At 44.3% G+C, this 25,285-nt stretch overlaps 1 protein-coding gene across 2 annotated transcripts in view; it reads right to left on the bottom strand.

The window, feature by feature from the left end:
• CFAP91 (cilia and flagella associated protein 91) overlaps positions 1-25,285 on the bottom strand; it is a 353,091-nt gene that overhangs the window by 154,937 nt on the left and 172,869 nt on the right. For both annotated transcript variants that reach the window (XM_069202687.1, XM_069202688.1), the window contains exons 6-7: positions 14,834-15,015; positions 1,494-1,671 (exon numbers count right to left, since the gene is read on the bottom strand). In XM_069202687.1, the coding sequence (XP_069058788.1) occupies positions 1,494-1,671; positions 14,834-15,015 (360 nt within the window). The remainder of the gene's footprint in view (positions 1-1,493; positions 1,672-14,833; positions 15,016-25,285) is intronic.

Raw genomic sequence — 25,285 nt, 5'->3', positions numbered from 1 at the left:
ATAATCTTCTGACATTCCAGAAGGAGCATCTATGACCAACAGTCTGCATCAAGTTTGCATTCTGGCACTTGATATCGGGTTTGCTTCAGAACGCAGACAAAAAAGAGACAAAGACTGGCCTTGTCATTTATTATGCTGTCAATGTTCATATTATTCACATGTATTGTCTTCATGTTGCTCAACGGCGTAACAAAAAATGATGCCCCCATGCAGAATGTGAAAATAGGCCCCCAAGTCTCCAACATCTTGCTAATAGTAATAGGGGGCTGAATGGGGTTGGGGCCCCTCAGGGGTGAGGTCCCCTCAGAGCCACAGAGGCTGCAGGGGCCTACGTTACACCCCTATTTTTGGTAATCATAATGCCTATATTTGCAATTATGCGTTTTCATATATTCAGCGATAAAACCAGACTTTGACATATTAATAAAGCCTTCTAAAACCATGGAGTGGACCACTTGTATGTGTGACCTTCAGGAAAGATGCTTCAGTAACTCACTCAAATAAAATGTATTTCTGACAGTCTCTGCCAGGATCTCACTGTTGCCCAATAGGCATTATCTCCAAGTAAGTTGAGGGACATGTATTGGTCACAGCAAAGCTGGCGATTTGATTCGAACCATTGCTTGCTAAGGGATAAGGAGTATCTAGTGGGTCATATTTACAAGGGTACTAGTAAAAGCATATTAAATAAAAGAGGCAGACAAATTCCTTATCTAGGACCAGTTCTTACATCCAACTGATCCCAACAGTCTTCTGCTTGTCCTGCTCTTTTAATTATATCTCCTAGTGTATTGAAGTGGGCAAGGTGATGCCCAGAGCTATAGAAAAACCTTTAAATAAATTACTTCACACCTGACATATGCAGGCAGTTGGGTTTTGTGGTTCTATAAAAATGCCTAAAACCTTCTTCTTTCACTTAACACATCTGCACTGTTGGTAAGACCTGTTCAACATGCAATTGTCCATAAAGCAATTTGATGACTATGGATTTTGGACATGTTGTACCATGGGATGCAGGCCATATCATTATGCATTTCTAGATGTTTCTATCAACTATACAAGTATCAGCACACTGCTGCACAGGTCTAGCCAGTGAATCAACCCCCTAATAAATATATAATACCCTAATAAAAGTCTTGGGACAGATTTTTTATGCAGGTTGAAAACAAATATATATTTTCAACCAAGGGTATGTATTCTTTATTGCATGGCTGGACTAACCACAACATCCACTCACCATAATGTAATTGAAATATTTATAGGTGTGCAATATAAGCGTATCACACATTAGTGCCACTGTAACAAGTAAAGAGGATTGTGATGTAGCCACATCTGAGGCATGTTGCTGCCTTTACAATAATAAAGCAAAATGAGTGCATGTTACCTCCAGTACCACATGGTAATCTTCATCTTCTTTTACTACACCCTTTATAAACACTACTCAAAGTGTTACAGAACAGTCAGACAGTCGTAGGTGAGCATGTTGCACTTACTTTTCTATTTCCTGTTCCCGGAAAGCCCACTCTTTCCTCTCTTGCTCGTCCATCATTTTCCTTCTCTTCTCCAGTTGTGACATATCCTGAAGAGATGGCAACGTTGCTTCCCATGCTCGCTTCTCACGTGCCCGTTCAATCATTTCCACCTCCGCCAGTCCAGCAGGAAGCCCTCGACCTTCAATAATCAAAATATACTTGTGATTCATAGGAGGTCTCCTGTAAACTCATAATGCTCCTGTAAGCATTTGTCTTTATATATGTGAATGGCAAACTCCCTCCACAACCCTTGACCTCATATATGCAGCATTGAGAGGTTATTGGAGAATAAATCCTTTATGGCACCAAAGGCTGGCACCACTATCTCCCAGATCCAGTATTTCCCACCCAATAGGCTGATTTGGCCTTTTCTCAGCATGAAAGAAACCTATTTTTCTCTTGAAACCCCTTCCCCCACATGTTGGGTGTGGTGTGGGAGTGGACCTAACTAGAAGAAGTGGTGTTCAAGCCAGAAGGACTGCTGATCAAGTGAGGCACGCTCTAAATGGACATTCTGGCCAGGTATGGCTTATATTGTGTTACACCTCTTTAGCCATTTTTAGCACAGAAAAGTGGCACATGCGTTACCTAATGTTGCACCACTGGACCTAAACAGAATATCTTCAGTAAGGCATTCAAACATATACCTTAGTAACAAGTGGTGAAATGCAAAATGACTCGTTAATGGATCACAAGGATTTCCCTTTTAGTAAAGAATAAGGGGATCATTTACAGTTTATCTTTCCCTCTGAATCAATTTAGCTTTGGATCTGACAAAAAGTAAGGCAATCCTGACACTTAATACGTGCCATTAAATTTCCTCTTCCATGTAGGCACACAACCATCGTTCCACAAGTGACACAAAGAACCAATGTTCCAAACATGCAGGTAGTTTTTTCTTTGTGTATGGACATTTGGAAGTATTTTCTGTCCAGGCCTGTCATGGTTTCCTTGACAGTCATGATTGGAGGTTTGCCAACTGGAATTATGTTTAAGGTGCTTTGGCGACCACTCAAACACCATCCCCACCATTAAGAAGACTTCAAACAGCTGCTCTCTAAATGGGCAGGACATCCAACAATTTTCATCAGCTGTACCAAAAACGCCAACATCTAAATGAGGGCCTAAGCATGACAACATAGAAGGGTGGCAATTCACCGTTTTAGCAATCTCTCTCATGTCGTCAGAGATATTCCCGAAAACCCTTACTAGTGAAAAGCTTACATTTTAAGATCCCTAACTGAAAGAGAAAAGAGCAAAATGTTGAAAACACACAAAAAGAAACATTAAACCCTTAAACTTCCAACCTGTGCCTTAGTCTTCTTGCAGTATTGCAATAGAGCATGTTCTCTCATGTTTACCATTAATTCACATTAAAGGGAAGAGTATAAATCCTTTAATGGAGACTACTTGATACAGAAATTCTGTTTTGTGAAACATTTTGACAGCAGTAGTTTTCCTTAGTTGTAATTTAAAACCATTAGTTTTGGGCTTGCACTAATCCAGCCTAGAGAAGTGTCAGCCTGGATAATGGTTTTCCTTTTATTGAAGGAAGGAGTGAGACTGCTTCTCTGACATCAGCCAATTGGTAGTATTCCTTATAATAACAATCTTGGCTTGAGTGGTGAAAGACGGTTGTCTAAGTTGGTACCACTTTTTCTTTACTGTATACTAGTAGGTGTGTACCCTTACTTGTGACTGAGCCACTTGAAAGGACAAGGTGGGTTCACTTGAATGCCATTTGGGAGGATTTCTGATTCCGATCAATTTAAAATGGCTCATTATTTGCTTATATCCATGTTTCAACATAATCAAGGCAAAAGGTAAAATTTTAGAGCCATTTTAATGCAGGATTAACTCCATGACCAAGTGTACGAAAGTACCCTCTTTTTGGCATGTTAGCCCCAATTTCCCATTTCCCACCTAATATCAGTGAGTGTTTGACTGTGTTCACTAGGATCCTGCTAACCAGGACCCCAGTAATTATGCTCTCTCTCCTCTAAATGTTGTCAATGCATACTGGTCACCCAGTATTCCATCCAAAATTGGCATACTGGTGCCCCCTTCTAAGTCCCTAGTTTATGTACCCAGGGCATTAGGGTTCTAGGGGATCCCTATGGGCTGCAGCATTTCTTTTGCCACCCATAGGGAGCCCATGCAAAGGCTTCTACAAGACTGCCATTGCAGCCTGTGTGAAATGGTGCATGCACCCTTTCACTGCCATTTATACTGCACCAGGTCACCTATAAGTCACCCATATTGCAGGCCTTCTAACCCTGAAGGCTGGGTGCTGAGTACCTGTGTGTGAGGGCACTCCTGCACTAGCAGAGGTGCCCCCACGACCTCCAGGACTATTTCCCCAGACTTCTTGAGTGCGGGGATGCCATTTTACAAGTGCACTGAACAAGGGTCACTACTATGTAAAGCTTCATAATGGTAACTCCGAATATGGCCATGTTTGGTATCAAACGTGTTGGAATCATACCCCAAGGCTTTTGCAAGCACTGGTTGTATGATTCCATGCACTCTGGGGGCTCCTTAGAGGACCCCCAGTATTGCCATTACAGCCTTCTGAGGTTTTTCAGGCAGCCCTAGCTGCTGCCACCTCACAGACAGGTTTCTGCTCTCCTGTTGCTCAAGCAGCTCGAGCCCAGAAAGGCAGAACAAATAATTTCCTTTAGGAGAAGGGTGTTACACCCTCTCCCTTTGGAAATAGGTGTTACAGGCATGGGAGAGGTAGCCTCCCAGAGCCTCTGGATATGCTTTGAAGGGCACGGATGGTGCCCTCCTTGCATAATCCAGTCTACACCAGTTCAGGGACCCCCCAGTTCCTGCTCTGGCACGAAACTAGACAAAGTAAGGGGAGTGACCACTCACCTGTCCATCACCACCGCAGGGGTGGTGCTCAGAGCTCCTCCAGAGTGTCCCTGGGTTTGGCCATCTTGGATTTCAAGTTGGCAGGGCACTTTGGGAGCATCTGAGTGGCCCAGCAGGTGACGTCAGAGGCCTCCACTGATAGGTGCTTACCTGATTAGCTGACCAATCCCCCTTTCAGCGCTACTTATGGTCTCTCTCTTAGGTGGTTCTTCAGATTCGGATTGTAAGACTCCAGCAGGAATCCTACGCATCCTTTACTTCACCTTCTTACCGAAGAAACTGCATCTGGACCCTCCGGGAACTCTACAAATTGCAACAAAGAAGCAAAGACAACGCTATTGTCAGCAACTGCAACTGCATCCGGGTTGTGCATCCTCCGAGGACTGCTTGTCTTCAGCCTGCACCAGAAGAACAAAGGAATCACCCTTGAAGTGAAGGAGACACTTCCCTGCTGCGACGACCATTAGCTTGGGTCCCCTATCCTGAAGAAGTGCGTGGATCCAGCAACACGGGTGGTGGACTGAAGTGGTCCCAACGGTCCTGACGTCCAACTTTGGTGGAGGTAAGAGCTTGCCTCCCCATGCAAGACAGTACCCCCCTGCACCGCGTGTTTTGCAGTAGCCAAGGCTTGTTGGCATCCTTCCACGAAGTTCTTCGTGCACCATGCAGCTCTGGCCCCCAGACTCTATCCTGCGATACACAGCTTCCTGAATAGTTCTCCGGCAGCGTGGGATCCCTTTGTGTAGTGCTTTGCGGGCCTCCTTTTGCACCTTCTTTGTTCGCGAGCTGTGCAACTCCTTTGCCCCCTCTGCCTTCCCCTCCTGGGTAGAGTCCACCAGGTTCCTCCTGGTCCCAGGCAGCGCCATTTTCTGCTAACTGCGTGCTTTGCGTGTGCCAAGGCTTGTTGGCGGAATCCAGAAACGCAAACCAGACTGCATTCATCCATCCGGCGTAGGACATCTTCTGCACCAACCAGGAACCCGCATCGGTCTTCTTGGGTGCAATACCGACTGTTGTACCTCACCAGTGGTTCCTCTTTTGCACCTTCATCCCAGTTAGCAGGGGCTTCTGTTCTTCCTGGACTCTCAGTGCTTCTTGCACTTGGTCCCTTTCTTCCACAGGTCTTCAGGTCCAGGAATCCATCGTTGATATCTTGCAGTCTCTTCTTGTTCTTGCATAATCTTCTTTCTCGTGTTCTTTTGCGTTCTAGGAAAGTTACTATGATTTACTCCTGCTTTCCTGGGCTCCTGGGTGGGTTCTATTACTTACCTTTGGTGTTTTCTAATACTCCCAGCGCCCCTCTACACACTACACTTGCCTAGGTGAGAAACTGACTTTCGCATTCCACTTTCTTAGTATATACCAAATGGATGTAATTAATATACATGAGATATGTGCTTGTGCAAATGATTTATGTGCCAAGGGTGTCAGGTATGCATTCAAGAGCATAGCAGGCAGGGATAATATTTTAGAACTTCCTATTAAGTGCTAAAGAGTAGCAGCTTAAAGGACTCCAATTAGACAAACTGAAAGAGTCCTTTAAAAAAGGGTAAACCCAGGAAAAGGCACAGTCAGAGATTCCTAGATTCAGCTGTAGACAAGAAAGCTGAATGTGGTGATCAACACCATCAAATGCAGCACTAAGTTCAAGATGTACAAGTGCTGGTTGTGACTTGAAGGGCCATAGTGTGTGGAACGTGACTGATCTAGTATCCAAAATCTCTATCAACAATCATAAGAACATGTGCCTTGGCAGAGGCAGCTCTACGTTTGTTTCCTGGTAGAAGCCAAGCTGCAGTCTGATGGTTCATCTTGCGGGAGAACAATGTGAAAAGAGACTCATGGAGGCTTCACTCCGTGTCTGGACATTTTTCTTCTGTCAGCTGTTTATCTACTGCTCCAGGCTGTGGGTCTCTCGGGTTTGAAGGGCGGGTGTATAATTAATTCCACCAATAGAAGGAAGTGGCTCTTGTTGCATTAAGAATACACTTTTTGCCACACAAGGCATTTTTTCACTTCTCTAAAGCCATAGATCTTCATACTGAATGTACTTTCACACTGTCACCTTAGCCAGTCATCCTTCTTTGTAATTAGGATAGTAATCAGGATAGCAGTCACGTAGATTCTATATACAACTTCTACATGGACATTACTCAAAGCATTGTGAACAGACTTTTTTAACTCTTGCCCTGACAGGTAATGCAGACACCTGGATGCCAGCAAAAAAGGATACTGAAACTAGCAAAAAACAATCCGAAACTTCAAACGTACTTCCAATTCTGAACCAGCAAAAATCACTACATATAGGCCTCATCATCACACAAAAAGTAACAGCTTAAAAAACACAAACGGGCCATCAATAGACTAAGATCTCAGTTCAATAGTAAAAGTAATTTCACTGATACTAAACCCCAAGTCACCAATAAACCGAAAACCTTCCTCAACAAATCCCAGAGAATACATGAGGATACCATCTTGAATGCCAAAAATCTGTCTCCTTATGGTGAATCAAAACAAAACTTCAACATGTTAAATGTTCACAACATATTAAAGATCACAACATCCACAAATGCCCCACTTACACCAAAAATCTGATTCCAGCACAACTGGTTAAGGCTGGTTAAGTGCACTAGATATTTCATCTTCATCCTCAAATTCATAAATTCCTCAATTGAAGAAGGTATAATCCCCACTCTAACTCTGCTAATAAAGAAACAAACTTGACATCAATTACTTACAGAACTTTAGACCTGTATCCATCATAACTGCTGAACTACATTGCCAAGAACAATCTATCAAGCATAATTTATTATTCTACTAAGAAAAATCTATTATGTACAATGTGGCTATGAGTTTTCTCAAGATTCTGGAGAAGGGTGATGCATGTTTACAGATTTTGTTCAAAAGCACTGCAGCATTTGACACCATTAACTACATCCCACTACAACACATTCTTCAGTCCGGGATGGGACTTGATGAAATAGTTCTAAAATGATTCCTTTTATTGCTCTCTTCAAGATCACACTTTGTGAAAAAGGGCATGTTTGGATTCCCTTCTTTCACTCTAAAATGCAATGCTTGGCTCAATTTTGTCAATTTATCTATTCAATCATTTCTATGGAACCCCAAAGTGGAATGATTCAGGATAAAAATGTATCCTTACTCCAACAGGCTGATAACTAACAAGTGGAATGAAAACATTATGTTGCTTTAAGTTAACCCCCACAAAACTGAAAGTGTGTGTGTTTATGAATCTCCCCTTCTGCTCTGAAATGGCAAAACATCCTATCATCACTCTGGATCTAGGGGCAGATGTTCAAACCCTTTTGCTGGTCACAGACTGCAGGGAGTGTACTAAACGCATTTAGTGATTCACAAATAGTTTATCATATCGCTAAATGGATCCAGAAAACCATACCAAAATGGTATCTTAAAGGGGCCTTGTTAGAAATGGGGTCTCCAGTTGGGAGTCAGTTTACACCCTATCCAAGTAGGGACCCTCACTTTAGTCAGAGTAAGAGAGATGCACAGCACAGATAACTCCTGTTCACCCCCTTGGAAGCTTGGCACACAGCAGTCAGGCTTATCTCAGAGGCAATGTCTAAAGTATTTGCACAAACACATACAGTAACATGGTGAAAACACCACAAAAGGACTTCACATCAGTTTAGAAAAATATCCAATATTCATCGAAATCAAACAAGACTAAAACAAAAAAACAACATACACAAGCAAAGATATCAAATTTTAAAGTAAAAAGAGTCTTAATTAATAAGAATCAATGGATGCGTTGTTTTAGCACAAAATAGCTGGTATGCGTAAAAAATAATGCTGCAGGGGTACGTCAGAAAAGCAAGCGATGCATCAACTCCTTACTCGCAAGTGAGGCAGCGCATCAATTCTTACCCCGCTAGGTAAGTGGTGCATCGATTCCTTTCTTACAGGGAAGGGATGCGTCAATTTCCGGCCAAGTAGACTCGGTCAGTGCGGTGGTGTTGCAGGTTTGACACCCAGGAACGATGCTTGAAAGATCTGGATGCACTGCAACGATGAATCAACGCTGAGCTGGCGATGCGTCGATTTCTGCAGCCACAAGGCAGGTGCTGCATCAATTGTACAGCAGTGAGGCGGTGCTGCATCAATTTCTCAGGTGTGTGGATTTTCACAGGTTCTGCCAGCTTCTCCTTCCGGGGGCCCAGGGACTGGATGTGGCACCACTTGACAAGTCAGGAGTCTCAGCAAGAGAGCCCAGGTGCGGTCTTTGATGTCCCTGAGACTTCTTAACAGGAGGCAAGCTCAGTCCAAGTCCTTAGAGAATCTTTGAAAGCAGGATACACAGCAAAGTCCAGTCTTTATCCTCTCTAAGGCAGAAGCAGCAACTGCAGGCCAACCCAGCACACACAGCAAAGGGGCAGTGCTCCTCCTCACAGCTCTTCTCTTTGCAGAGTTTCCTCTTGATCCAGAAGTGTTCTAAAGTTGTGGGGTCACCAGTCCAACACTTATACTCATTTCTGCCTTAGAAGTAGGCAAACGTCAAAGGAAAGTCTTTGTAGTGCACTAGACTTTGCCGCTTCCTTGCCCTGCCTCAGCCACATTCTAGGTGGTTGGAGACTGTAGTGTGAGGGGATAGGCATAGCCCTTTCAAGTACAGGTGACAGCCCCCCCCCCCACTCTATCCCAGGGAGACTCATCAGGATATACATGACACACCTCAGCTCCCTTTGTGTTACTGTCTAAAGTGAATTCACAACCAGTCCAACTGTCAGTTTGACCCAGGGATATATTCAGCAGCCAGTCAGAGATGCAGAATGGTTAAGCAAGAAATTGCCCACTTTTTAAAAGTGGCATTTTCAAACAGACAATCTAAAAGCCAACTTTAGCAAACAATGTTTTTTAAAATTGTGAGTTCAGAGACCCCAAACACCACATCTCTATTTGCTCCCAATGAGAAACTGCACTTAAAATATATTTAAAGGCAATCCTCATATTAATCAATGGGGCAGATAGGCCTTGCAATAGTGAAAAACAAATTTGCCAGTATTTCACTATCAGGACATGTTAAACACACCAGTACATGTCCTACCTTTTAAATACGCTGCACCCCGACCATGGGGCTACCTAGGGCCTACACTAGGGGTGACATATTTAGTAAAAGGGAAGGTTTAGGCCTGGCAAGTGGGTGCACTTCCCAGGTCGAACTGGATGTTCCAAACTGCCCACACAGACACTGCAGTGGCAGGTCTGAGACATGTTTACAGGGCTACTCATGTGGGTGGCACAATCAGTGCTGCAGGCCCACTAGAAGCATTTGATTTACAGCCTCTGTGCACCTCTATCGCACTTTACTAGGGACGTACGAGTAAATTAAATACGCCAATCAGGGATAACCAAACAAATCACAATTTAGATAAAGAGCACTTGCACTTCAGCACTGGACAGCAGTGGTAAAGTGCCCAGATTACCAAAACCAGCAAAACCTAAGCCCAGCACACAGTCAAAAATACAGGAAGCTAAGGCAAATAGACAGGGGAAACCATACCAAGGATGCTAGGTCTAACAGGCATGTTTAGGGTGTCCCTTCCAAATACCAAGTCTTTATAGTAAGTAAAAGTCTTTTGTGGCCCAAATCCAGACGCAAAACATCAATATTTTACAAACTACTTACATGTAGTAATAAACCACAAACAGGGAAAAGGTGAACAATCCAAACACATTCCAAGTGTAGCCTGTGGTCATATTAGATAATTGCCTACTCATAAAAAAAGTTTCAAAACTTTTATTTTTTAGTTTTGAAACGCAGACCGGATTTCTTTAAGGAAAACAATCAGCATAAAACAAAAAAAAGACTGCTTTCTTAAAAAGCAATCATAGACCTGGTTGTCTCCTGACCCCAGCAAGCCACCATTCCTGTGATGGCAATGAATCATACTGGGTCGCAATTTGCGATCTGTTTTATTCATATGCATGAGGTAGATCAGATTTCCCCATACTACTGTTCACATTTTTAAGAACCCACCGATTACTACATACGATGACTCTTAAATAGGTTTACTGTTTGGAAAAATACTGGTCACAAATTGCGATTAGTAAATGGTACCTGTGGCCCCTAGTACCTTACGCCAAATCACTCAGATTTATAATTAGCCAAAATATGAACACGCAGAACACATCCTCAAATTCACTAAAACAGCAATGTTCCAACTCCATGTATTAAGGACAATATAAAAATCCATCCCACCATCAGACTTCAAAGCATCTGTGTAACTCTTGGTATCTTAGTGCATCTGAACAGGGAAAATGCAGTTCTTGCAAGTCTCTCTAAACCAGCAACCAAACCTCCCAGAGCAATACTACATGGGTGGCTAGGTTGCTAACTGGAGCAAATAAATCATGCCACATTATCCCTACATTTAGGGGTCTACATTGGCTTCTTCTGGAAGTCTGATTTACATTCAAAACTGCCTGAGTAAGTCACAAACCCCATTCATGCTGGCCACCCTTCATATCTACATGATGAAATAAACATTACTGGAGGTCACAGGTCAACAATATAAAACATCTCCAATTATGGAATTATCTGCAGTGAAAAAAATAGAACTCACACCAACCCTTATCGTGTTAGGTGATGTATGGTAGAGCAAGATCCCTTAGCAAATAAGCTCCACTTTGAAAGTTCTCACTTTATGAACATCCTTTATGTCATAGCTCTTTAACCTCTTCCTTCCAACTAAATTGTACACTCTTCCTGTAATCCTATGCCTTTTTCCCCTTGCATATAATGTTGAGATGTATTTAATGATGAATCAGTTCTGAGTTCTGATACCATAGATGCTCGGTCAATGCTATATAAATAAAATAAATAAGTATGTGTACCCTCTAACAGGCATCAAAAGAGAACATCCCTACTGGAATGATTTTGCTCGACAAGATATTCATTTATTCAAGGCTTTCTTCTGTTGCTGCCAACTGACCCCATGTCACAGTGATGACATGCAACCAGATCTGCATCCAGGGATTTGTAGTTTCTCTTACAAGCACTACCATGTTCACATCTACTGGTTGAAAAAAAAAAACTGTCAGAAAGTCATCTTCATGACACAGGGATAGCTATGCTACTGCAATGTTACGGGCCGAGGTATGCATGAGAGAGAAGAGAAATACACAAGGACACACTTCACTTGAAAAAGAGATGGCATCATAGTAATACATCAATTATGATAACTATATATTTGATCATCAAGTGGCTTTATTGGCAGTTCATAAATAGACCGATTTGACTGTTGCATCTATATTTGGGACCTTCAGCAACAATGTAGACGGCAGACACTTGGGCATAACATGGTGGCATGTTTATCAAAGAAATCAGCAAGATAGCCTATGAACACTGTCACGTATGAAACTATTTGAGGATCTTCACTGACATGAAAGGTGTAAAAATAGAGGATTGATGAAACACTGAGAAACCATAACCTGCCATTTGATAAAAAGCAGACACACGTGAAGTATTCAAAACTGATACAAAGAAAAATCCTCTACTGATGACAACAAGAAAACGTCATCTATTCATGATAAAGAGTTATCATTTTTTCAACATATTTCAAAGTTGAAGAGGAGCAAATATGTAAATGTATGGCGAACTGTACAAAAGTTAATCTCTTCACAGATGACAACACGAAATGGCTGAAATCGGATATTGCAGTAAAGAACAGCCATTGCAAGTTTTAGGCACAACCTTTCTCAGTGATACACTCAAGAGTAAAGAGTGATCGAAGGTCACTCCATTAACTCCACTCCAAAACGGAGTTTCTCCATATTTTCTTCTCAGTGTCCTAAACCCTGTTTAGGTTCACTGTTCTTTAGGCCTTCTTGGACAACACTACTTCACGGCTATCCCCAGTTATGTCAATTCGTTTTTACTATTGTTCTCAGCCTAACCACAGATGTCACGTTCCTGCTCTTTCCAAAATCTGAGTATCATTTTTAACGAGTGGCACATGGACATACATCTGGAGCACAGATGTGTGATCTTCACCAAGTGAATAAGTTATATCTTGTAATAAAGCTATACTCCAGTGCCCAATTTTGTGAAGCCTCAGTATGTTCACTCACATGTGGGTATTCAGCTTCCATATTTCAGATTTGTCCCAGGATGATATAACCTGCCAGTAGAAAAACCTATACTACATCTAGTAAGGGACAAGAAATCTTCATAAGCTATCCACATGACGTTCTCTTAAATGTATCTAGAGGTCACCAGGAAAACAAGGATATGGAATGGAATATGAAGGATGGGTGTACCTCTACAACAGCTAAGCAGTCGGCAGTGTGAAGAACAACTCCACTTCAAGCCATAGAGAAGAGGGGCAAACAACCCCCGGTCAGTCAATGCTACACCTTCAGAGGAGCTCTCGAAGGGCCATGCTTGAAAGGGCAAAATAATTCTATGTCGTATGAGTGGGAGGACACCTATGCACATACCTTACCGAGTTTTCATGCCTCGAACAACGCAGTTCCACCACAGATTTCCAAACAAACAAACAAGTCAGACATACAAACATTCAAAGAACGTCTGCCACTCTACCTCAGGGATCTTCAGAGAAGGAAAGTTTCTCTCTAAAATGGCAAGCTAGTAGCTCAGGAGCCAAAAACAGAATGCAGGGTATTGGCCGTCATAAGCCATATTTGAACAAAGAAAATGTCCTCCAGAACTTCACAGAGTGAAACATTGACAGAACAAAGAGAAAAATGATGTTGAAGGAAGAAGCCATGGAAAAACACAAAGTCAAGAAAACAATGGCAAAGATGAATAACATAAAGCCTCAGTTAGCCAGGAGCAAGCACTCAAAATACGTAATATGGCATGAGGTAAATTGGCAAGACTCCGAATTAATACTGCATTGGTGTTGCAGCATCATTCAGAATTGTAAAGGTGGCATTTATATTAGTATATATTGAACGGGCATGGACAAAGCCAATAAGTCTTACCTATAAGAGCTATTGGCTTTGGCAATCTTTCGTAGCCATGTTGAACAGATATAAGTATATTTTTAAAAAGCCCTATGACATTGCAAGCAGTAATGAGTTTTTTTTTTTTTTTTAAGTGCATTAGAGATGGCCATATGATAGTGCATTTTGTTTGTTTTTAGCTGTTGGCTCCTGAGCCAAGATGGAGGGAGGGATAACAAGACATGGATAGTGCAGGCGGGAGAAGACAGGCAAGAGGGGATAGGGAGACCATGGACAACAGATGGTGGTCGAGGTTTCTGGGTGCAAGCACATGGACAACAGAGTGTGGGTGAGAAAAGCTGGGGGCAGGCACACAGACAATGGAGGGTGGGCAGTAGGAGCTGGACATGAGGGTTGGAAGGTCTGGAACAAGCGCGTAGAAAACTGAGTGTGGGCAGATGAGACTGGTGAAGGAACATAAAGGGGGGGGAGAAGTACACGAGAGAGGCAGCTGAAAAAACACGCACTCCCTTACAGTACTTAAACAAAAAGAAAAAAGTACCGTCTGAAAAAGCAAGCTGTCGTAGGACACAGTAATGCATCCCTGCTTGAGGGGTCAGAAAAAAACACAAAGAGGAAGGAAGCCTACCGAAGCTGACAAATAAGAAGCAAGCAAATGGTAAGCAATGGGCAGCCTCTAAACCCCTCACAAGGAAACAAAAGGTCTTGCAAGAAACTCTTAAGTGAAACCTATTAAATTGGAGTTTTGGGATCTTGTCTGAAGTTGAATAGATCCATACCATCCAACATTTTGAAATTAGAAAAAGGGAAATTTTGAAAAAGAATAATAAACTGAGGGCTTTATTTATCCCTCTGAGGTATATTGAATTTAAGGCTCTTTTAGGTGGAAGACGCTACACATAAAGCCATTTTTGGCTTTAAAAAAATTGAGAGTCTCCACCATTATCAGGTCTTTTGGCATGTATGTAGATCTTTTTAGGCTATGGGTTTGAAGAACTGTCCATATTAAAGTAACAGCACCAAACAGTAGATGACTACCACATTCCTCAACTAAAAAGGTACATGATCCTATATTTCACGTACATGGCGTTTGCTTTACTGGGAAAACCAAAATATAACTAGATGGTCCTACACCATACAAGTCTCCAAATAACAGGAGACTACTGATGATAACTACAATGTAATCCTGGTTTAGGTTTACAAATAGGGTTGGTGAAACTTTCCCCATGCAGGATGCATTTGTGGGTGAAATACATTCTACTTACCCAATGGGCCAAGTTATTCAGCCAGAATACAACAAACCAACCATCTGTAAAAGTAATGGAACTGTGGTGTGTAGATAGTACACAATGGAAGCACATGCAAAACGCCACAGTACCCTGATAGACAATATGATATGGGGAAGAGCAACGCCTATGAATTACTTATAAGTAAATACTTATCCATCAGTGACTCACCCCACGTGAGATTGGCAAGTGTTAGCAGTTCCGGGACTGATCCAGGACGGACAACATATTCAGGGGTATAGGGATCAGTCTGAGCTTCACTGTCACGATAATCGGTCTGGATGCCAACTGTGCGCACAGGAGGAGTGAGAGGTCGTTCTTCACCAGTGTCCAGGCTATTGTAGGGGTCTGTCCTGAAATATATCAAAGACACCTTTGTTTAGTTATTTAGTCATATATCAATAAATGGCATCAATCGGTTGTGTTTGAAATAATATGTATAAGCCTTTCACTGCAGAGACTTTTATACTAGTGGTCCTAAGGCCTTGGTTCCATCACACTCATCATGCCTGGGACAAAACAGTCAGACAGGTAAAGTAACTATGTGCCCACCATATAAATCTTTACTGCCTGAATCACAAATCCACCCAGTTGGTACATGGCAGCTGGATTTCCGGGCCACTCCACAACAAACAGAAAGAGCAGAGCAGATGGGTGGGCCATGAGGAGGAAGGCACAACTACAAGCATTAGAGTCCCTACTGTGACTTCCCAGCACTGTTATCTTCAGAAAAAAATGGTATGTTATTGTTGAAAATGTTGATCTCGGGAGCCAAATATAACAGATTACATTGGGAGACTTTGTATTTTAGTAAGTAATAAATTCGACCTGAGCAACTTAATATGTTGAGTTCACATAAAGAGGTGTTTTTCTCTGAAAGAAGCATTCAATTGCCTGACATAAAGGCAGAGACATGCAGTATCTCCAAGCAAAAATATAGTTAATTGTAGACAAGGAGTTAGCCTACGACAACTCAACCTTGATTAATAGTGTATCTGGCCTCCCTTGATAATACAAAAAGCTTGTCAAAGGTTACAGAAGCATGGTTGCACCTTGCTGGATTGACACAAAGAAAGCAATCAAAGGTAGTTAATATAACCCCTGAATATCAGAAAGCATTTCAAACTATGAAGAATACCCTTTGTATAGCCTGTGTGCTTAATCCTTCAGACTACAGTAAGGTGTTTCTTGCTGAATTGGGTGCACCAGGCCCTGTCACTGGGGCAGCGCTGGTACAGGTGAATGGTGATTTTTAAGAATTTACTCCTCAGGGAACACATTTTCTAAGATCTTTAAAGATGAGGAACTCTGTCTGGGACACTCTCCACAGCACTTCTGCATTTGGCTAGGTTTATGATATACCAGTACAACATATATGCGCACCATTTAAAAAGGTAATTAGAGAGGGGGCATGTAAAATATCTGCTGATGATGCCCCCCCCCCCCCAGAATATTTGCTTTCTGAACCCCAGAGATGTAGGACCTGCTGAACAGTCTTGTGGTACCATATGCTCTGTTTTAAAATGGCCTGCTCTTCTGTTCACCAACCAGTCTATAAGCACTACCATGGCACAGACAGTCCAACCTGCCGTTGTTGTAAGGTGGTGAATATTACCAACCTGTGCACTCTAATTCTCTAGTCAAGATATAGCACCAATTAGATACAACTATGGCATAGCCTTGAGTCCTTTCCTAAATATCTAAAACAATGGCCACTTGACTTCTTAATCTGCATGAGGTTTGTTTTATAGCAGAAATAAAGACGGAGAAGAAACATTGAACTTTGACATTCCAGGGAACAGACTGAGGATGGTGAGTTGTACATCTCCTTGCTTATAACAGCCACTGTTGCTTTCCTGACTCTGCTGCCTACTGTCAGTTTCTTCTCTTACAGCAAAAATATATTTTCATTGAACCCCACTGACACATTCATCTCTCACCTTCACTGTTACTTCCTCCTCTCCATTGTTGGCTTACTTTAATTCAATATTACTGTTAGTTGACTCTCTTCTTCAACCTAATGTCAGTTGCCACCTTGTGCCATGTTAATTATCAGTTTAATCAATTTCAGTTTATGTTCTTTGTTCAGTGATTTCTGATTTTCATTTCCTCATTTCCTGGCATCGCCATCGCACACAAAAGCTCCATCAGCATCTCGACCCACAGCGACAACTCACTTCCCGACGCCGAACACCTCCACTTCGCGATTCACATCGACCCCAAGACAACCCTAAGAGGCACCCTCATGTACAGACCACCAGGACCCCGCACCAAGTTCAGCGAAGACATCGCAGACTTCGTCAACCCCCACGCACTCTCATCCACCGACTACATCCTCCTAGGAGACCTCAACTTTCACCTGGAGAACCACACCGACAACAACACCACCGCCGTTCTAGACAACCTCGCCAACCTGGGACTGAAACAACTGGTCAACACCCCCACCCACTACGCCGGACACACGCTCGACCCCATCTTCTCCTCAAGCAAACACATCACCTTCAGCCACACCACCGAACTCACATGGTCGGACCACAGCTGCGTCCACTTCAGCTTCAAGAAAACCACCGTGCATCACCACACCCGGCAACCACCAAAAAGATACTGGAACCGAATCACCACAGAACAACTCGCAGCAACGCTCTCCCTGAACCAACCCACCAGCACCAGCAACCCCAACGAGGCCGCCAACAACCTCACCAACTGGATCTCCGACTGCGCCAACCTCCTGGCCCCTCTGAAGACCCAAACCAACACCAACAACCACAAGAAAAACTCCTGGTTCACCACCGAACTCAAAAACTGCAAGAAAGAATGCCGCCTCCGCGAGAAGACATGGCGCCTCAACCCGACAGAGGAAAACCTGACAGCTCTCAAGGACACCACCCGCCAACACCACCAACGCCTCCGCACCGCACGAAAAACAGCCTACCAGAACAGACTTGACAACAACACCCACAACAGCAAGGAACTATTTGGCATCGTCAAAGAGCTCTCTAACCCGGACGCAGAAACCAACCCCATCCCTCCCTCACAGGACCTCTGCGACTCCCTCGCGACCTTCTTCCACCGTAAGATTGCCGACATCTACAACAGCTTCACGACCACCAACATGAACCCGCCCCCGGAAGCCGCAAACGACATCTCCACCATCCTCGCCTGGAACCCTACCACCACCGAGGAAACCACCCGCGTCATGAACTCGATCCACTCGGGATCACCCTCCGACCCCTGTCCTCACCACATTTACAACAAGGCCGACAACATCATCGCACCCCACCTCCGAGACGTCATCAACGCCTCCCTCACCACTGCTACCTTCCCTGAAAGCTGGAAACACGCAGAACTCAACGCCCTCTTAAAGAAACCTACAGCAGACCCCACCGAACTCAAAAACTTCCGGCCTATCTCCCTCCTACCGTTCCCCGCCAAAGTGATTGAGAAAATCGTCAACGCTCAACTCACCGCCGCCCTGGAAACCTCCGACTCCCTCGACTCCACTCAGTTCGGATTCAGGGCCAACCACAGCACCGAAACCGCCCTCATCGCAGCCACGGACGATATCCGAGCCCTGACCGACAAGGGTGAAACCGTGGCCCTCATTCTCCTGGATCTCTCTGCAGCCTTCGACACGGTCTGCCACCGCACCCTGATAGACCGCCTTTGCAGCGCCGGCATCAGAGGCAAGGCCCTGGAATGGGTCATCTCCTTCCTCTCCGGAAGGACCCAGAGAGTCCGCCTCCCCCCCTTCAGATCCGCAGCCACGGAGATCATCTGCGGCGTACCCCAAGGATCCTCCCTCAGCCCCACCCTATTCAACGTCTACATGACCCCCCTGGCAAACATCGCACGCAAACACAGACTCGACATCATATCCTACGCCGACGACACCCAGCTCATCTTATCCCTCACCAACAACCCCACATCAGCAAGGACCAGACTGCACGACGGCATGAAGGAAGTAGCGACCTGGATGACAGACAGCCGACTGAAACTGAACACAGATAAAACAGAGGTCCTCATCCTCGGCCCTACCCCCTCCGCATGGGACTCCTCCTGGTGGCCCCCCGCCCTAGGCAGCACTCCCCAACCGACCAACCACGCACGCAAACTCGGCTTCATCCTGGACTCCTCCCTCTCGATGACCAGACAGGTCAACTCGGTGACCTCAGCGTGCTTCAACACCCTCCGCATGCTCTGCAAGATCTTCCGCTGGATCCCCATCGACACCAGGAAGACCGTCACCCACGCCCTCGTCACCAGCCGCCTGGACTACGGGAACACTCTGTACGCCGGCATCACCACCAAGCTGCAGAGGAAACTTCAACGGATCCAGAACGCCGCAGCACGACTCATCCTGGACATACCTCGCCACCACCACATCTCCGGACACCTGAGAAAACTCCATTGGCTCTCGGTCAACAAGAGGATCACCTTCAGACTCCTCACCCACGCACACAAAGCCCTCTACAACCTCGGACCCAAACTCATCAACTCCCGCGTCTCCTTCTACACCCCTCCGCGCACTCTGCGCTCCACCGGTCAGGCCTTGGCAGCCGTTCCCCGCATCCGCAAAACCACCGCCGGAGGAAAATCCTTCTCTTTTCTGGCAGCGAAGACCTGGAACTCCCTGCCCAGTCACCTTCGCGCCATACCCGAACACCTCCCCTTCAGAAGGCAGCTCAAGACCTGGCTCTTCGAGCACTGACCCCCTCCCCCCCAGCGCCTTGAGACCCTTATGGGTGAGTAGCGCGCTTTATAAATGTGATTGATTGATTGATTAAACCATACTGTAATATTACCCTTTTAAACTTTTTTGTAGACTTCAGTGTGTCACTTCAAGTAGGACTGGAATGCCCATATATGGGTTCTGTACACACTGTCACTGGAACCAAGCTCTTACTGGCTGACTACAAGGGCAAAAAATGTCCTGGGTTCCTTGTGTTCCAGTTCAGGGGAATATCTGGCCGGGCAGTTTGGCATGAATGTACACACTGGAGCAGTGTTAAGACTAATATGCATGTGAGATGGTGCGCAAAATAAAGAATGACTGGGATGCGACCCAAGTAATTTCCAGTGGCTGATATTCATCCAAGCATTCCATCCATCACTTTGTTGCATATTTCAGCAAAAAAAACAAATCGGCCTAAAAGGCAAGGTTTTGTTCTTGTAATGTTGGCTATTTACCATACACCTAAGGAATTAACAGTTTGTTGCAACTGATATTTTGAAATATGCATTATGATGATGTATGTAGCACATCCAGACCCTGGTTAGATAAGAATACATCATCTGCAAAGTCATTCTTTACAACCTATATCTTTTGAGGCATTTGTTGTCTGTTTTAGGGTCTTTACTCATCTTTACGTCCCTTATTTTCACTCAGGAAATAGTGGTAGTATACATGTTGCCAAATGGTGTTTTGGGATTGGAACTCCATTTTACTTGTTCTGTTATGTTATGTTATAATTTACTTGTAGAGCACTCTAATGCTGATGCTTCTTGGCGCATTAGGAAAACACAAACTTAAATCCTAATGGCCAAATTATATATTTTCAACCAGTGTCTAACACAAAAGAGGTTGGTTTCAGCTTTCAAACTCACAAAGGAGGAAGTGCCAAAGTTTGGGCACTAATGTAAAAAAAGCACAGTCCAAATAGATGACCATTATGGTTCCAGTGGTGCCAAGCAAGAATTGGTTTAAAAATCTGAGGGAGCACAAAGGTTCATAAAAGGAATATATATTGGCCAGAAACAAGAATGATCTAAGGTCCTGGGCTTTAAGAATAATTGTTAGCGCCTTCCAGACTCCCAAAGATCAAATGGGTAGCCAGAGCAGAGACTGGCAACCATAGCAATTTTCTGGCACTGTTTGAGCACTTGTGCCAGAGCATTCTGAGCAAGGTGCAGTTGAGGTATAATTTAACTGGAGATTTAAGGTATATTGATTTATTATAGTTAACACAAGATTAAACAATAGTGTTTACAAGTAGTGAGCGCAAAGATGGATCAATAGAGGAGGGAACCTTTTTTAGAAGGTGTTGATGGGTGAAAGAGGCACAAGTCACATTCGTGGATTGAGCTTCCGAGGACAAGTGCTGTCCAAAAGAATTCCTAAATACAGTAACACTGTAAAAGGATATTGGTGCTGAATATTATAACATATATCGGCCATAAGGATGTGTCCTATTCCATGATCGATGAAGCAGAGTTAAGATCTCTCTTTTGGTTAGGTTTATCTTGAGGAAGATGCTGGCCATCCCTTATTTGATTATAGTAAGGATCTCCATTAAAGTACTGTATATTGATTGGGAAACTCTTGTGCAGTAAGCATACTGAGCACAGTCACCATACATTTAAAAGTGTATTCCTACTTGGCCGAGCAAGTGAGCAAGGGGCAGCATATAAATGTTAAACAGAGAGAGTTAGAAGATTGACCCTTGTGTGACCCCGTAGTTGATATCATGAACCTTCATACTTGCTGCTGCCACAATGTTGTGGTCAATGACATCAAATGTGACCAACAAGTCTAGGAGGCAGTTGAGATGGAGAGGTCTGGTGATTAATACGGTGAAATGTTTAGTGGAAGGCACTTCAATCTGTGACCATATCCACTCTCCAAAGTGTTGAGGACCTGTAGCGGTGGGCGTAGCGGTAAAGACAGATAAGACAACTCAGGTTTAGGATGAGTTGAAAATTCACAATTTTTGTAATACAGGGTTCTTTCTATCGGTCAATAAGTCTCTATCTCCCAGTGAGTATAACTCATCCTCTCTTCTTTCTTGTTAGGTCCTCTTCAATCCAGTCGGAAGTCTCGTAGCGGAGTTACGTCATCAGAGGAACCGGGAAAAGAAAAAAGCAAGGTAAGTCTTGACCTAAATCTCTAAATACCCTGTAATGGGTTCTGTGCCTCCAGGCGGAAGAGATATTGGAATAACTCTATAGGCTCAGGATTGAGTGGATAAGTGGTTTATTTATAAGTAATTAAGGTTGTCTTTTTGATTCTTATGTTTCAGGTTGGCTTCTTATTATATTCATCTGGGTTCTTTTCTCTCTGGTAGGATTCTGGATCGAGATTCCGGTGTAGCCTGTTCCCGGATAGAAGGAGATCCGGTCTTTTCCCTCATGGCAGCAGCCCAGGTTTCCCCAAAACAAAAGAAGAACGGGACAACAGGTAAGTGTAGAGGTAAGGCAGGGGTCTTAATAGGGTTAATAGGTTGGTGAGAGGGGAGGGAGGTGTAGGGATATGGTGGGGTAACTTCCTTCAGTAGTGAGTGTCACCCTCCCGTGAACCTTCTGGTTTATTTTCTCTCTTTGGTTTTATCTCTTTTCCTAAGAAGGATTCCCCTCACAGTGAGGTTAGTGGTAGGGTCAGTAGATTTCCCCTTCTTTGTAGGACTTCCCCTCCTTGCTCCCCGTATTCCCCTCCCTCGGTTTCCTTCCCCTTAGCCAAGCCGGCCAGAAACCCCAGGTTAGGTACGAACGTACCTGTGGGTGCCACACCCCTCCTGGGACGTGGCTGGCCCCTTCGTAGTCTCCTGACTTCTACCCGGTAGTGGCGGGAGGCGCTCCATGGCCTCCTTTCTTCTCCAGCGTCTTTCCGGTGGCGTCGCGTTCTTCCCAGACTTCCTCCAGTTCCAGCGTCTCTCTCTCTTCGGTCCGCGTCTGTTGGGTTCCTTCCTGCTCCCTGAGACGGCGTTCTCCTCGTCCGTCCTCTCTTTCACTGGCCGATGAGACGCCTTCTGCTTCTGACGTCACCCCTTCGGGACTCTCCTGAGTGCCCCGGGGGTATGTCGGTACGGGCTCTGTCGACGCGCGTAGCTGCGGCGATAGATGCCCGGTTACACATCCCCTCCCCAGAATGGGGCTGTTCGAGTCCCAGAGGGCCCGGGAACCGGGACAAATAGTCAGCTTGACCCATAAGATAACCAGGGAAGTGGCAAACCTGGAAGGAAAAAGGTTGAAGCTCCATAAACCATCTCAGAATATGGACGTTGGTATCTTTATATCTCGAGAGCCACATAAGAGGAGAGTGGTCCGTATACAGCAGGAAAGACCGCCCTAGGAGGTAATACTGTAGGCTCTCAATCGCCCACTTGAGGGCCAGACACTCCCTTTCAGTTATAGGATATCTCTGTTCCCTGGGGAAAAGCTTGCGACTAATAAAGACCACAGGGTGGCTCACGTTTTCCTTATCTTTTTTAAAAAGAACGCCCCCCAGACCCATGTCTGAGGCATCCGTCTTCAGGTGAAACGGGAGATCAAAATCAGGACATTTTAATACCGGTTGAGTAGTAAGACACCTTTGTAAGGTATGGTAACTATGGGACTGGACCGGGTTGAGACTCGTAATATGTTTGGGCTGACCTTTCTTCAGGAGATCCGTCAGGGGAGCCGCCAGTGTGGAATAGTGCGGTATAAATCGCCGATAGTACCCCACTAGGCCTAAAAACAAACTTATCTCTTTTTTCGTGGTAGGCGTTTTTATGCGCAAAATGGCCTCTACTTTATTCATTTGTGGTTTAATGATACCTCTTCCTATGTGATACCCCAGGTATGAGATTTCATGAAACGCGAGTCGGCTTTTGGAGGGATTGGCTGTCAGACCCGCCCTCTGTAAGACTGTAAATATCTTGTTTAAGTGTGACAAATGGTCGTCCCAAGTTTTGCTATAAATAACAATATCATCCAGATAGGCGGCTGCGTATCTGGTATGAGGTCGTAATATGGTATCTATAAGACTTTGGAAGGTGGCAGGTGCCCTGTGTAACCCAAAAGGGAGGACATTAAAATGATATAGGCCCGAGGAGGTAGAGAATGCCGTTTTTTCTTTATCCTCTGTTGCTAAAGGAATCTGCCAGTACCCATTGGTCAAATCTAGGGTAGACATATATTTGGCTTTTCCTAATCTTTCTATGAGTTTGTCTACCCTTGGAAGGGGGTAAGTATCAAATTGGGATACGGCATTGACCTGTCTGAAGTCAATACAAAAGCGTACAGACCCATCCGGCTTTGGTACTAACACCACCGGAGAACACCAGGGACTTTTTGAAGGCTCTACAATACCTAGGTCTAACATTTTCTCTATTTCTTTTTCCACTAGAACTTTCCTAGCTTCGGGGATACGATATGGTCGTAATCTGACTATTTTACCAGGTTGGGTTATAATATGGTGTCGTACTAACTTGGTTTTACCCGGTAGCGGGGAAAATACTTGGTTATGATCGTTGAGTAGTTGAGTTAACTTGCTATTCTGTTGGGACGTGACTTCTGTATTTCTTTGGGGTACTTCGGCTTTGGAAAGGTGGTCTGTGGGACACCATCCTATTTCCAGTTCCTTAACCGTATTAACTAAATATCCAGCTGTCTGGCCCACCATAGGTTCTTCCCATTTTTTTAGCAGATTGATGTGAAAGATCAGGTATCTTGTGGGATTATCAGTTAGTTGGATGTTATAGGTAACAGGGGTTACTACTCCTATCACCTTATATGGCCCCTGACATTTTGCCAACAGCTTGTTGTCGGAACTTGGTAGAAGTACTAACACCCTGTCCCCTTCTGTTAAGGTTCGCATTTGCGTGTTCCTATCGTAATATTGCTTTTGCTTACCCTGGGCTCTTTCCATATGTTCCCTTACGTCTTCCCATACAGTTTGTAGTCGGGATTTTAAATCGCTGGTATATTCCAAAAGGGATTTCTCCCCGTCATCCTCCTCCTCCCATAACTCCGCTGCCATGTCTAATAATGTTCTAGGTTGTCGTCCGAACAACAATTCAAATGGACTATGTCCCGTGGAGGCTTGCTCATGTGTCCTGATGGCATACAATACTAATGGCAGCTTCCTATCCCAGTCCTTACCTGTCTCTGAAACCGATTTTTTTAAGAGAGTTTTCAGGGTGCGGTTGTATCTCTCCACCAACCCATCAATTTGTGGATGATAAACCGCAGTCCTTATTTGTTTAATTCCCAGAAGTTGACAAATCTGAGCCATTAAATTGGACATGAACTGGGTACCTTGGTCTGTTAAAATTTCTCGGGGAAAGCCTATTCGGGAAAAGAACCCTATCATTGCATTGGCAACACTCTTGGTGTTAATACTGGTGAGGGGGATGGCCTCGGGGTACCGGGTAGCGTAATCTACCAATACTAGTATATATCAGTAGCCTTTAGAGGAAGGTAGAAGAGGACATACGATGTCCATTCCTATCCTTGAAAAAGGTATTTCAATAATGGGAAGAGGCTGTAATGGGGCTTTTTTCTTTGGTCCAGGATCGATCAATTGGCATTTAGGACATTGTTGACAGAATTTTCTGATCTGAGAAAAGACCCCCGGCCAATAGAACCTCCTTAACAGGTACTCTTCCGTCTTCTCTCTCCCATAGTGACCACCTACCGGCTGACTATGGGCCAGATGTAGCACCTGCTGTCTATTAGGCTCGGGAACCAGTAGTTGTTTCTTTTCTTGCCTTTCACTGTTAGTGATTCGATATAACAAATTCTTAACTATAGTAAAAGAAGGGCTCTTATCGTCAGGGGATCGAGGTCAGGCGGTCTTCCAGGCATTAATCAGACTAGGATCTTCCCTTTGACAAATGCGGAAGGGGGAAGACCAGTGAGGGTATG

Source organism: Pleurodeles waltl, chromosome 8 (assembly GCF_031143425.1).
Source record: "Pleurodeles waltl isolate 20211129_DDA chromosome 8, aPleWal1.hap1.20221129, whole genome shotgun sequence".
In the NCBI taxonomy this organism is placed as follows: domain Eukaryota; kingdom Metazoa; phylum Chordata; class Amphibia; order Caudata; family Salamandridae; genus Pleurodeles; species Pleurodeles waltl.
The sequence above is the reverse complement of the archived record's forward strand: the minus strand, read 5'-3'. Positions and strand labels throughout refer to the sequence as shown.